At 47.3% G+C, this 13,384-nt stretch overlaps 1 protein-coding gene and 1 pseudogene across 2 annotated transcripts; both read left to right on the forward strand.

Moving 5' to 3' along the window:
- The first annotated feature begins 4,755 nt into the window (after window positions 1–4,755).
- LOC102479538 (keratin, type I cytoskeletal 18 pseudogene) lies at window positions 4,756–6,048 on the forward strand (annotated as a pseudogene).
- A 5,465-nt stretch (window positions 6,049–11,513) lies between these two features.
- Window positions 11,514–13,334, forward strand: SERF2 (small EDRK-rich factor 2). 2 transcript variants are annotated; one of them, XM_014581879.2, is made up of 3 exons: window positions 11,514–11,646; window positions 12,263–12,371; window positions 12,970–13,334. In XM_014581879.2, the coding sequence occupies exons 1-3, from the start codon at window positions 11,640–11,642 to the stop codon at window positions 13,253–13,255; spliced, it is 402 nt and encodes a 133-aa protein (XP_014437365.1). In that variant the 5' UTR covers window positions 11,514–11,639; the 3' UTR covers window positions 13,256–13,334. The 2 variants fall into 2 exon arrangements, with proteins under 2 accessions (XP_014437365.1, XP_006162936.1); XM_006162874.3 differs by having other exon boundaries at window positions 11,515–11,646; window positions 12,993–13,067.
- The last annotated feature ends 50 nt before the right edge of the window (window positions 13,335–13,384 follow it).

Consider the following 13,384-nt stretch of genomic DNA (forward strand, 5'->3'; position numbering starts at 1 on the left):
TGTATACACAGTGCCTAGAATAGTGTCTGGCACATAATATGTGTTTACATAATATTTGATGAAGAAATTAATTAACCCAAGGATAAATAAAGGAATATCTTCCTCTCTACTATGATCTTTTGCCTAATCTCTCACTCAGTCTTTTTTTTTTTTTTTTTTGGCTTAGGGCACATGTGCTTGCCAGAGAGAGAGAGACAGAGACAGAGACAGTGAGAGAGAAAGTGAGAAAACACCCCCAGTGGGGATGGCCACACTACAATCCCTTTTCCTCCATTATCTTGCCGGGATCTTAGGCATACACACACTGCACCCTGAGTGAATTTCAAGCCACCAGGTCCAGGATTTGAACCATGGTCTGACATGTGGGAGTCCAGTGACATAACTGTTATGCCATCTGTTGACCCTTGCAAAATATATTTTGAGGCTATCCACCTTTGCCATTTCTGTTACCACCATCTCAGTCCAATTGACTATCTCCTCTTCCCCAGTGTACTGGGCATCTTTTATCTGTGTAGTAGTCTTTTTTCTTCTTCTTCTTTTTTAAAAAATAATTATTTATTTAATTTTATTTATTATTACTAAAACACCAGAGAAAGAGAGAGATAGAGGGAAAGTGAGAAAGCAAGCTGCTAGGACTGGGACTTGAACCATAGTCAGCCACATGTGAGTGTCCAGCTCCTTAACCACCATGCCATCTGCTGGCCCCCTGTCTAGTATTCTTTTTTGGAAACAAATGTCTTCTCTATAAACCTGTTGCTCTCCCATACTAACTAACCAAAGGATTCTGCACTCATTGCTTCCTGGTGGGGGCAGTTCTTATTTTCTCCTGCCTCATCCCATTTCCCCACCACAAGAGTAAGCACCTGACCCCTCAGAGCCCTGTCTTGGGATTTTAAAATCTGAAACTAAAGGAAAAGACTCAGACTCTCTCTCAGACAAGCTGTAAATGTGAGGACAGATTCTACTGTTGGTCATTTCCTGTTTTATCAAGAAATTTGGATCTGAGAAAATAAAGCAAAAATAAGACGTATGAAAGCATCCCTCTGGTCGCTGGTCTCAATTTCCCTTATAGTCAGCTACATCCCAGATTATCTGCAGTTTAATAGTGTAAACCAACGTTTTTGCCCCAATCAGTCTAAATGGAATTTCAGTTTTCTGTTTTCATCTGCCAGAGAGAGACAGAGAAAGGAAGAAATCACCTCTGGGGAGGATGGCCACGCCACAATCCCTTTTCCTCTATTCTCCTGGCATTTGGTACACACACACACACACACCCACACACACACACTGCTACCCCAGGGGAATTTTTAAGCCCTCAGGTCTGAGACTCGAACCGCAGATGGCCATGTTGGAGTCCAAGCACCTTAACCACTATGCCACCTGCTGGGGTCCTTCAGTTATCTGTTCATAAAGGAAGCCTAGAATCACCGATGTCTGAAGTAGCTTTGGGCTGGCCTCTGCATTTCCATTCACCTACTCTAAGTCATTCTCCACCTGCAGAGTGATGTTTTCAGAACTTACTTCCCGCTAATGCTAATGAAGAGAACAGGTTGGGTTAGACTTCCAGCTCCACCCCATTATTATCTGAGTTTTCCTGGGAAAAGCCATTTAACTTGCCTGGGTCAAGGTTTCTAAATAGGTAGAAGGGGGGTGGTGACTTCTTAAGAGGTCACTGTAGGTTCACATAAGAAAAGTACACTCCTTAATGTAGTGGTATTCGCAGCAGTAACTGGGATCTTGTCGCTGTCCTACCTACCTACCTACCTCGCTGATCTCCTTTCACACACCCTGCTCATTAAGCACAAATGACTTGCCTAATTCCTACCCACTAATTTTGCAGCTCTTGATCGGATGGCCCGAGGGAGCTGGGTCTTAGGGCTTTCACCCATGCTGCTCCCTCTCCAGAAATGTCCTTCCTGCCTTTTTTTTCTTGACATGGCTAACTTTTCATTCTTTTGCCTTCCCTCAGATATCACTTGCTTTACCCCTCTAGTCAAAGTTAAGGTTTTCAGATTCTACAGGTATACTCCCTTCAGAGCAGAAGCAATGCTGCACAGTAGCAGGACATTAGAAGTGTTCAGAGAATCTTCATTCAAATTTGACAGGGACCAGCAGATGGTGTAAGGGTTACATCGCTGGACTCCCACATTGACTGTGGTTCAAGTCCCACACCCAAAGTCTTGAAACTCACGCTGGTCAGGGACCAGCAGATGCTGTAATGGTTACATTGGATTCCCATATAGTCAACCGGGGTTCTAGTCCCAGACCTGGTGGCTTAAAACTCAAGTTGGGATGTGTGCGTGTGTGTGCTCAGAATCCTGAGGGCAGAGAGGAGAAGGGATTGTGGTGTGACCAACCCCCCTCGGGGGTGATTTCTCACTATTTCTCTGTCTCTGTCTCTCTGGTGAGCGCACATGCCCTATAGCAAAAAAATCTCTCAAAAGAAATTACTTTGACATCTGTTTCAGTGGGCCAAAACAGGGCTTATGCTGTACCCCCTGTGAAATATTTTGAATATCAGTCTTGCATAAAATCTGTTCTTTTTTAAAGCAACTATCACCATCAATTTGCATACACAGATGGCCCTTGAACAACAGGGATGGGGGTGGGGGAGAGGGTTAGGGGCATGGAATCTCCTTAGTAGTCAAAAACCTCCTGTAACTTTTTTTCTTTCTTTTTCTTTTTAATTTTTGCCAGAGGGTGTGTGTGCTGAGAGAGAAGGGGGGGCGGGGGCAGAAGGTGCAGCTCAATGAGTTGTGGTCATGCTGCAATCCTGTCTCTGTTTCTTCATCTTGTTGGGATTTGGGGCATGCATGCACACTCACCCAATATGTTTTACATCTCTGAGGCTGGGATTTGAACTATAAGCCAAGTGGAATCTGGCTCCTTAACCACTAGGCCATCAGCCCAGCCAGTCTTTCTTTTCTTTTTTTTCCTTTTTTCTTTCTTTTTTTTTTTTCTTAAGAGAAATTTTTCTATTGGGCACGTGTGCTTGCTGGAGAGAGAGAGACAGAGAGACAGAAAGCAAGAAATCCTCCCAGGGAAGATGGCCACACCACAATCCCTTCTCTTCCATTCTCCTTTCAGGATCTTGGGCAAGCATGCACACATACACACACACGGTGTGATTATTAAGTTGCTGTGTCCAGGACTCGAATCATGATAGACTACTGGAAGTCCAATGACATAACCATTACGCCATCTGCTGGTCCCTGCTTTTCTTTTTCCTTTCTTTTTCTTTCTTTTCTTTCTTTTGTTTATTTTGTTTTTCCACAAACATTTACTTTACGTACCAAAAACCTTTAAAAAAAACTTTCAAAATTTCAAACTACTGAATCTTAAAGATAATGTTCAAAATGTTTCTTATAATTTTGTATAATTTTGTTTGTGACTCTACAACAACAGAGACAGTATGATCTTAAGAGACCGATCTTTTCATGGGAACCAGCAGTTAGCGTAATGGCTATGTCGCTGGATTCCCACATAGTCGACCATGGTTTGCATCCCGGACCCGGTGGCTTAGAACTCACGTCGCGTGTGCGTGCGTGCCCAAGATCCCGAGAAGAGAATGGAGGAGAAGGGATTGCAGCATGACCATCCCCCCTGGGGGGTGATTTCTTGCTTTCTGTCTCTACGTCTCTCTCTGTCTGTCTGGCAAGCGCACGTGCCCTATAGCGAAAACCTCTCAAAAAAAAAAAAAAAAAGAGACTGATCTTTTCTTTTTTATTTTAAATGATAGTGCGCATGTGTATGAGAGAAAGTGAGAGGGGGAAGTACCCTCAACGAGGAGGTCTCCTTGTGCTGTGATCGCCTTCCCCCGGCCCTCCAGCTCCTTGGGATACTGGGTGACTTGTGTGTGTGTGCCCCGCCTGTTTTCAGGCTGACTGAGGATCTGAACCTGTGGACAGCAACATGGCTTTTGGCCTTGCAGAGCACTTTACTGCTGTACCACAGTGCTGGGCCCAGAGGAGAACTTTCAGCCTCTACCCTCCCCAATCTTTAACTACTAACAGTCTACTATTGACCGGAAGTCTTAATGATGACATAGTCAATTAACACATATTTTGTAAGTTATATGTATTTTGTACTCCATCTTACAAAAAATAAGCTAGGGAAAAGAAAATGTGGGGGTCAGTTGGTGATGTGGAGGTTAAGGCACCTGGATCCTATATGACCAACTATGTGATTTGAGTCCCAGACCTGACAGCTTGAGAAAAACAGCAGCATGGGACCAGCAGATGGCGTAATGATTATGTTGCTGGAGTCCCACATAGTCGACTGAGATTCAAGTCTTGGACCTGGCAGCTTAAAACTCACATTGGGTGAATATGCATACATGCCCAAACTCTTGAGAGGAGGGATTGCAGCATGGCCATCCCCAATGGGAGGTAATTTCTTGCTTTCTGTGTCTGGCAAGCACATGCACCTTATAGCAAAAATCTCTCTCTCAAAAAAAAAAAAAAATAATAAAATAAATAAATAAAAGAAAAGGAAAAAGGAAAGAAAGAAAAGGAAAGAAAATCACCAGCACGTGTATGTGTGTGCCCAAAATTCTTAAGGAAGTAGAGAAGGGATTGTGGTATGGCTATCCTTCCTGGGGTGTGTTTTCTCACCTTTCCTCTTTCCTCTCTAGCAAGCACATGCATCTTATAGCATATTTTAAAGAGAGAGAGAAAAAGACAAATTTTTTATTAAGAAAATCATAAGGGATGGCTTGAACCAGATTCCTGGCTTCTTGTTTCTTTCTTGGACAGCATGAGCTTTACCACCCACTCCACTACCTTCTCCGCCAACTATCAGTCTCTGCACTCTATCTAGGCGCCCAGCCACCAGGTCGGCCAGCCAGCAGCACCGCCAACATCTGTGTAGGCACTGGTGGCTCAGGCTCCTGGATCTCTTTTTCTGCACCAGCACTGCCTGGGGAGGCTGGGGGGCCAGGGGCCTGGTGGCGGGGATGGCTGAGGGTTTGGAGGAAATGGGTAGCATCCAGGGGGAGAAAGAGACCATGCAAGTCCTGAACGACCACCTGGACAGAGTGAGGCCTCCTACCTGGACAGAGTGAGGAACCTGGAGACTGATAACCAGGGGCTGGAGAACAAATTTTGGGAGCACCTGGATAAGAAGGGGACCCAGGTCAGAGACTGGGGGCATTACTTCAAGGCCATCAAGGCGCTAAGGGCATAGATCTTTGCAAACTCTGTGGACAATACCCACATTGTTCTGCAGACAGACAATGCCCGCCTTGGTGCTGATGACTTGAGTCAAGTAGGAGACAGAGCTGGCCATGCACCAGTCTGTGGAGAGTGACATCCACGGACTCTGCAAGGTCATTGATGACACCAATGTCACTCAGCTGCAGCTAGAGACAGATCAAGGCTCTCAAGGAGGTGCTGCTCTTCATGAAGAACCATGAGGAGGAAGTAAATGGCCTACAAGCCCAGATTGCCAGCTCTGGGTTGACCATGGAAGTGGATGCTCCCAAATCTCAAGACTTCAGAAAGATCATGGAGACTTCTGGGCCCAATATGACGAGCTAGCTCAGAAGAACTGAGAGGAGCTGGGCAAATACTGGTCCCAGCAGATTGAGGAGAGTACCACAATAGTCACCACACAGTCTGCTGTGTCAGAGCTGCAGAATTGACACGGAGCTGAGACGCATGGCACAGTCCTTGGAGAACTGACCTGGACTCCATGAGAAATCTGAAGGCCAGTTTGGAGAACAGCCTGAGAGAGGTGGAGGCCTGCTATGCCATGCAGATGGAGCAGCTTAATAGAATCCTGCTGCACCTGTAGTCAGAGCTGGCACAGACCTGGGCAGAGGGGCAGTGCCAGGCCCGGGAGTACAAGACCCTCCTGAACATCAGGGTCAAACTGGAGGCTGAGATTGCCACCCGCCGTTGCCTGCTGGAAGACAGCAAGGACTTCAGTCTTAGTGATGCCCTGAACAGTACCGACTCCATGCAGACCATCCAAAAACCCACCACCCACAGGATGGTAGACAGCAAGGTGGTGTCTGAGACCAACAGTACCAAGGTTTTGAGGCGCTGAGACAGCAGAAACAGAGTACCCTTGGGAAGCAACAGGCAAATAAAAAAATGCAGAGGTAAAAAAAAAAAAATCATGGACTAGCAGTTAGTGTAATGACTATGTTGCTGGACTCCCATGTAGTCAACCACGGTTCATGTCCTGTACCTGGTAGCTTAAAACACGCCAGGCGCGTGTGCGTGCGTGCCCAAGATCCCGAGAGGAGAATGGAGAAGGGATTGCAGCGAGGCCATCCCATCGGGGGGGTAATTTCTCGCTTTCTGTCTCTATGTCTCTCTCTGCCTGTCTGGTGAGCGCACGCGACCTATAGCAAAAACCTCTCCAAAAAAAATAAATAAATAAATCATAAAGGAGGGGACCAGCAGGTGGCGTGGTGGGTAAGGCGTTGTACACTCCCAAATTGTTGACCATGGTCCAGCGCCCTTAACCACAATGCCACCTGCCAGTCTCAAGGGGGGTAATTTCTTGCTTTGTCTCTGTCTCTCCCACAAGCAAACATGCCCTATAGCAAAATTCTCCTTAAAAAAAAAAATCATAAGGAAGAGAAAATATATTTACAGTACTCAACTGTGTTTTCCAATATACCTGCTGGGAAAAAAATCCACATTCAGGTGTACCCAGGCAGTTCAAACCCCTGTTGTTGTAAATTAGGGAGAGAGGGAGATAGGGAGAAAGTGTGAGAGGTCCTTATCTGCAGTTTCATTTTGAGGAGTTTTAGTTACTTGCATTCAACCACAGCCGAAAATAGGTAAGTAGAGTGTCATAAGTTATTTTGAAAGAGGGGAGAGAGAGATGGCATTCACATGATATTTACTATTAAAGTATATCGTTGTAATTTTTCTATTTTGGGGCTGGCAGGTGGTGTGGTGGTTAAATGCACTAGACTCCCACATGATTGTCTGCGGTTCAAGTCCCAGACATGGTGGCTTGCTTTCTCACTTTCCCTCTCTCTTTGATTAAACTGGAAATACTACTACTACTACTACTAATTAATAAAGTTAAATAAGGAATAATTCTTTGTTGGTGTTTGAGTCTTCAGTTCCTCCCAGCCTACCTCGAAGCCAGTTGGTCCAGCCTCATCTTCCACTGGGACCCTGAGACCTAGTGAGAGCTCAGAGGGCTGACGGGACGGGTGATGGACCCATCAGAGAAACTTAACCCAACCTTGACCCCGGGGTCTTCTCCGATGTCCACTGAAGCACTTTCCCAGGGACATTCAGGTGTGGCCTTCCTGATATCTCCCCCAGGCAGAGCTCCTTTGCTGCAGCAGCTCCCAATTCCGGATGTGGCGACGGAGGCCAGTCCTCTCGTGGCCTCTCCTCCCGCCTGCTCAGAAACGTTGCTAAGTGAACTTAGTAACTTGACTCTCAACCCTCATACTGGACTCCTTTCCCCTCGATCAGGTCTATCCCAACAGCAGGACAGAAGGGAAGACATCTTTCAGGAGATCAGAGATGGCTTCCTCTACAGAAGGAAAGGAGTAAGGACGCTGTTTTCTGAGGAAAGAGAGGATGGTAAAACTGCGATACCTTTGAATCAACAAATTTTCTTGGCTTGAAAGAGAACTAAGAGACAGGAGAATGAACCAAGAAGTGAACCATTCAGATGCAGTTGCAGGTATTGCTTGTATCATGGGTGGGATCCCTCTGAAAATGCTAAAATAGGGAATAGTAATGACCCAGAGTCGATTTAGACGTGTTGTTCTCTCCTGCTGGTAACCATATGCAGCTGAGAAAGCTACTTGTGATAGCCTGAGTTTTGTGGCTTAGTTTTCTTTCTGCATCTCTGTCTTGATGTCAGGGATTTATAAAGAATATGTGTAGTTTGAATATAGAGGAATGAGTTCAAAGTACAGTGTTCGCACTTCCTGAATCTGACCCAAGAAGCACCAGTAGTTCTCGGGTATGTGTGTTTTAGAAGCCTGGAGCATGAGGTGAAACCCAGCATCCAATCTTGAGCAAAATGATTTATGGGGAAGGGATATATTTTACTTTTCAGTAGCAAATAAATGTGTGTGTACAGAAAATTTCATTAAATTCGATAAAAAGAGAAATAATTCTTTAAAAGTTTAAAAAAAATTGTCTTATTTTATTATCTTGTTGACTCTTTATGTCCCTAATTTTACAAATTAAACTTTATTATGGGCATGAATTTAATGAAAAAACAGTGTATACAGTGTTTGGCACTAACCATGGTTTCAGACATCCACTGGGGGTAGTAGGACCACATGTTCCATGAGTTCAGAGGTATACTATTATTTTTTTAAGAATTGTTTCATTTTATTTGCTATTTTTATTTTTTAATTTGATATAGGGCACATGCACTCAACAGAGACAGAGAAAAAGAGAGAGCAAGCCTCCAGGTCCTGGACTTGAACTGCGGTCAGCCATGAGAGAGCCCAGTGCCTTAACTTAACCACCATGCCATTTGCTGGCCTCAGAGAGCTACACATTTTTATTTTTTAAGTTTTTGACTTAGGGCATGAGTACTCACAGGAGAGAGACAGAGACAGAGAGAAGGAAAGTGAGAAATCACCCTTGGGGGGAGGTGGCCACACCACAATCCCTTCTCCTCCATTCTCTTCTTGGGAGTTTGGACACATGTGCACATGTGCCCGGCATGATTTTCAGGCCTTCAGGTCTGGGACACAAACAATGGTTTGGAGTTCAGAGCCTTAACTACCATGCTACCTGCTGGCCCCAGAGCTAAACATTTTGTTCATCACTATATAGCCAAAACTTAATACAATGGGACATAGTTGGCACACATTTAATAACTTTTTTTTTTGGAGAGGTTTTTGCTATAGGGCACGTGCGCTCGCCAGACAGAGAGAGCCAGAGAGACAGAAAGTGAGAAATCACTCCCAAGAAAGGATGATCACGCCACAATCCCTTCTCCTCCATTCTCCCAGGATCTTGGGCATGCATGCACACACGCCCGGTGTGATTTTTAAGCCACCAGGTCTGGGATGCGAACCGTGGCCAACTACATGGGAATCCAGCGACATAGCCATTACACTAACTACTGGTCCCATATTTAATAACTTTTAAAAGAGTGAGTAAATTGGGAGCCAGCATTTGGCTTGGTGGTTAAGGTGCTAGACTCCCACATGACTGACTGTGGTTCGAATCATGGACCCAGTGGCTTAAGAATCTCTCTGGGCACATGTACATATACACGTGCATGCCTGCAATCCTGAGAGCATGGAAGAGAAGGCATTGCAGCGCAACTACACCTTCCTGGGGGTGATTTTTCACTTTGCCTCTCTCTGTCTCTTTCTTGCTCTCCATTTTTACATAAAGAATTGAAGTACAGAGATAATTAAATACCAAAAATCAAATCTGATAAGCAGGAGTTAGGATCATACATTGTTATGTGTGTCAGCAATGTTGATCTATTACATTTAGTATGTACCAAAGAGTAGGATATGTGCTACTAGTGGTATGAGAAGTAATTTTATAGTATAGAGATAGCATTAAATAACATCAAAAATAAAAAAAGAAAGTTTTTTTATCTTCTGATTAGGTCAAGGGAAAGTTTCAGTTTGAAAGACTTACACCTTGGGACCAGCAGTCAGCGTAATGGCTATGTTGCTGGACTCCCATGTAGTCGATAGTGGTTCGCGTCCCGGACCCGGTGGCTTAAAACTCACGCCAGGTGCGTGTGTGTGCGGGGCCAAGATCCCGAGGGGAGACACGCCAGGTGCGTGTGTGTGCGTGCCCAAGATCCCGAGAGGAGAATGGAGGAGAAGGGATTGCGGCGTGACGATCCCCTCTGGGGGATGATTTCTCGCTTTCTATCTGTCTGTCTGCCTGGCGAGCACACGCGCCCTATAGCAAAAACCTCTCAAAAAAAAAAAAGAAAAAAAGAAAGACGCCTTATGATCGCTCTAACAATCCCTTTTTTATTTTATTTTTGGTATACAATGCACACCTTCTCAGGAGACAGAGAGAAAGAAAAGGAAAGGGAGACATTACCTCCTGGGGGAATGGCCATGCTGCAATTCCTTCTTCTTCTGTCTCTTCTTTGGGATTTTAGGCATATACGTACATGTGCACAGCATGACCTTCAAGACACAGGCCCTTGAACCATGGAGTCAGCCATGTGAGATGTAGTGCCTTAACCTCCTGTTACCTGCTGGCCCAATATATTTCATTTTATTGTACTTATTTTATGTTTGGGGGCAAGTAATACTGATTTTAAATTTTCTATAGGAATATGAAATTTGATTTATATCCTTTAAGACTTCTAAAAAAGACACTTATTTTATTTAACTTTATTTTAATCTTACCAGAAAGGGACAGAGTGAGGGGGGGGAGTGAGAAAGTAAGCCACCAGGTCCAGGACTTGAACCCTGGTCAGCCATATGGTAGTCCAGTGCCCTCAACCACCACGTCTCCTGCCAGCCCCATACCAAAATTTTAAATAACGTTCAGTTGAACCTTGGGTATGGAAGAAATCACGAGGATGGTACTGACTGAGGTTTATTGCTTCCCACTAGCAGTATGTTGAAAGGGAAGCAAGCCAATTTTGAAATTCCAGACTCAACTCCGTTCTGCTAGACACTAGCTATAATTTACAAGTTAAAATCACAATTAATCCTTTTCTGTGGTATTTCCTAAGCATTTATCCTTTATCCAATGATTTCCTTAGGCCTGGGGGTAAATCCTGTAGACAGATTAACGGAGCTAGGAATGAGAATGAACACACTTTTAGCTTTCGGTCCAGTTCAACTCTCTCACAAGTCAGGTGTGGGTGGGTCCAGTGAGGAAACGGCCAGAAGGAAAAAAAGTCATAGGAGATGCATCTAATCGCAGCGCGATCTAACACCATAGTTATAATTTTGAGGTCAATACCTCCAAGTTACTCGTTGCTCACATTTAAAGTTTCTGTGGAGAAAAGAGCAGGACCAGAATTTTAGGACGACCCCCAGTGACTGTGATTTTCTACTGATACATGGCGAGGTCGGGGAGTTATCTGAAATTGCAGTCTGTACAGGACTTTACACGAGCTGTGAACACCTTAAGGGCCCAGATAAGTGGCTGGGAGGTGGGGGTGGGGTGTGTGGGGGTCCTTAAGTAACACCATCAAGTTTAGCTTCACATTCCAGATAACAGAACTGGCTAAGCTACCTGGGCTCTGCGCAACCCCGCCCTCCACCTCCCTCCCCGCCCCCTTCCGCCCCGAGTTCCTTCACCGTGAGTTTATCAGTACCCCAAACTGTCCCCGCATGAGGTCACTCTGCCCGGTCACGTGTTCAGGCCCGCGGGAGCGCCACATCGCCAGCCGCACCCCTCTACCCCCACCCTGCCCACGTGACCCGGCCTAGTTTCTCCAGACCTGGCCCAACGCCTCTCGGGAAACCCCGCCCCACGCTGCGCGCCCCGCCTACAGACCTCCGCCCCTTACCTCCCGGGCTCGAGCGTGGCCCGCGGCCCCACGTGTTTCGCCCTGCCCAATGGGAGTCGGCGCGCGGACGCGAAGGGGCGGAGGGAAAAGGGACGACTTCGTTACGTTCAGAAAGGGGCGGGGCCTACGACGTCGGACAGAACGAGGGGACGCAACGGAGGCAGGCCGGAGCCGCTGCCGTCGCCATGACCCGTGAGCACCGAGACCCTTTCCTTTTGCCCTTTTCTTTTCGTCCGCCCCAAACACGACAGCCACATTGCCAGTCTTGACCTTCCCTCAGCTTCCCCAGAGAGTCCTTTCTCTAGGAGCGCTTTTTAGCCATCCTCACTCGGAGCCCGGAAATCGAGCCCTTTGCCTACCGCCACTTAAACGAGACCCCTTCTCCCCGCGTTAGGCGTAGGCCCTTCCGCATCTAACGAGTGTGAGGAGAAGCCCCGTGCCCCGGTGTTAGACCCAGAACCCCCTTCCCCAGGTTCAGCCCATCCCCCACAGAGACCCACACCGACCACACACGCCCCGCCACCTGTCTGGGCCTCCACACCGCCCCAAAAGTCAAAACACGCCTCCAGAAGGCTCCTCGGGACTGCCCTCCCTCCGCCCGGCAGTTTGACCTGCCCCGTTACAGCTTCTCTACTCTTCCTGGCCCCCCTTCCCCCTCCTCCCTAAGCGCCTAGGCCCCGAAATGGGCCGATGCCCTGGCCCGGGGAAGGAAATGCTGAACCCTTCTGGTGTGCAGGGTGCGGGAGCGCCGTCGCCGATGCGTGGCTAGAGCGGCTCCCGTGTCTCACCCTTTACTTTTTTCCCCTAGGCGGTAACCAGCGTGAACTCGCCCGCCAGAAGAATATGAAAAAGCAGAGCGACTCGGTTAAGGGAAAGCGCCGAGATGACGGGCTTTCTGCTGCCGCCCGCAAGCAGAGGTAGCCCCAGGGAGGGGACGGGTTGGGACGAGGGAGACCTGGGTTAGCCAAGGGTTGTACCTGCAAAGAGCTACTTCAGAGCTTGAATTTGCACTAGTAGTAAGGAGCACGGTGCATTGCTTCCCTTAGGGTTTTATTTCCTCCCCACTTTCCAAATTATTGGCTCACATCTTTACAGGAAGGGACAGTGATGGGTTCCTGCCCTCTGTCTGATTCTGGTAGCCCCTGAGTCTGACCTTAAGGGCAAGGGCAGGGAGCTTCTTATTTCAAACACAGTTGTGGTTAAGACAGCCCAGTACTTTTGGCCCTCCTTGCTGTTGTTTCTCCTCCTGTCTCCCAGCCTTCAAAGGGGTGTTGCTGGGTGTGGTACTCGGCACAGAATAGAGAGCCTTGGGCCTGTGTGGCCAGATTTCTGACCCCTTGGGCAACAGCCAGGTGGAGACTGATTGCCTTTTGAGCCTCAGCTCTCTTCCGCTTGTGCTCCTAGGGTGGGAATACAGCAGCCACACGCTGAACTTTGTCCCATCCACTTCCATCTTATCCTTTGTGCCCTTCATCCCCCTGCATCTTGTCCTTTTTGCCCTCTGGTACCTCCCAGTGCCCCATCATCTCTACCCCCAGGGACTCGGAGATCATGCAGCAGAAGCAGAAAAAGGCAAACGAGAAGAAGGAGGAACCCAAGTAGCTTTGTGGCTTCGTGTCCAACCCTCTTGCCCTTCGCCTGTGTGCCTGGAGCCAGTCCCACCACGCTCGCGTTTCCTCCTGTAGTGCTCACAGGTCCCAGCACCGATGGCATTCCCTTTGCCCTGAGTCTGCAGCGGGTCCCTTTTGTGCTTCCTTCCCCTCAGGTAGCCTCTCTCCCCCTGGGCCACTCCTGGGGGTGAGGGGGTTACCTCTTCCCAGTGTTTTTTATTCCTGTGGGGCTCACCCCAAAGTATTAAAAGTAGCTTTGTAATTCCTTGAGCGCCTGGTTTGACTGGGGATTTGGGGGGATGGGGATGGAGGAATGACTG

The sequence above is a fragment of the Tupaia chinensis genome, unplaced genomic scaffold, assembly GCF_000334495.1.
Source record: "Tupaia chinensis unplaced genomic scaffold, TupChi_1.0 Scaffold141044_1, whole genome shotgun sequence".
Taxonomy (NCBI): Eukaryota; Metazoa; Chordata; class Mammalia; order Scandentia; family Tupaiidae; genus Tupaia; species Tupaia belangeri.

Coding starts and splice junctions, on each gene's coding strand:
- SERF2 (XM_014581879.2), top strand. Junction 12,372..12,969: donor GCTGCCGCCCGCAAGCAGAG/GTAGCCCCAGGG, acceptor GGTACCTCCCAG/TGCCCCATCATCTCTACCCC.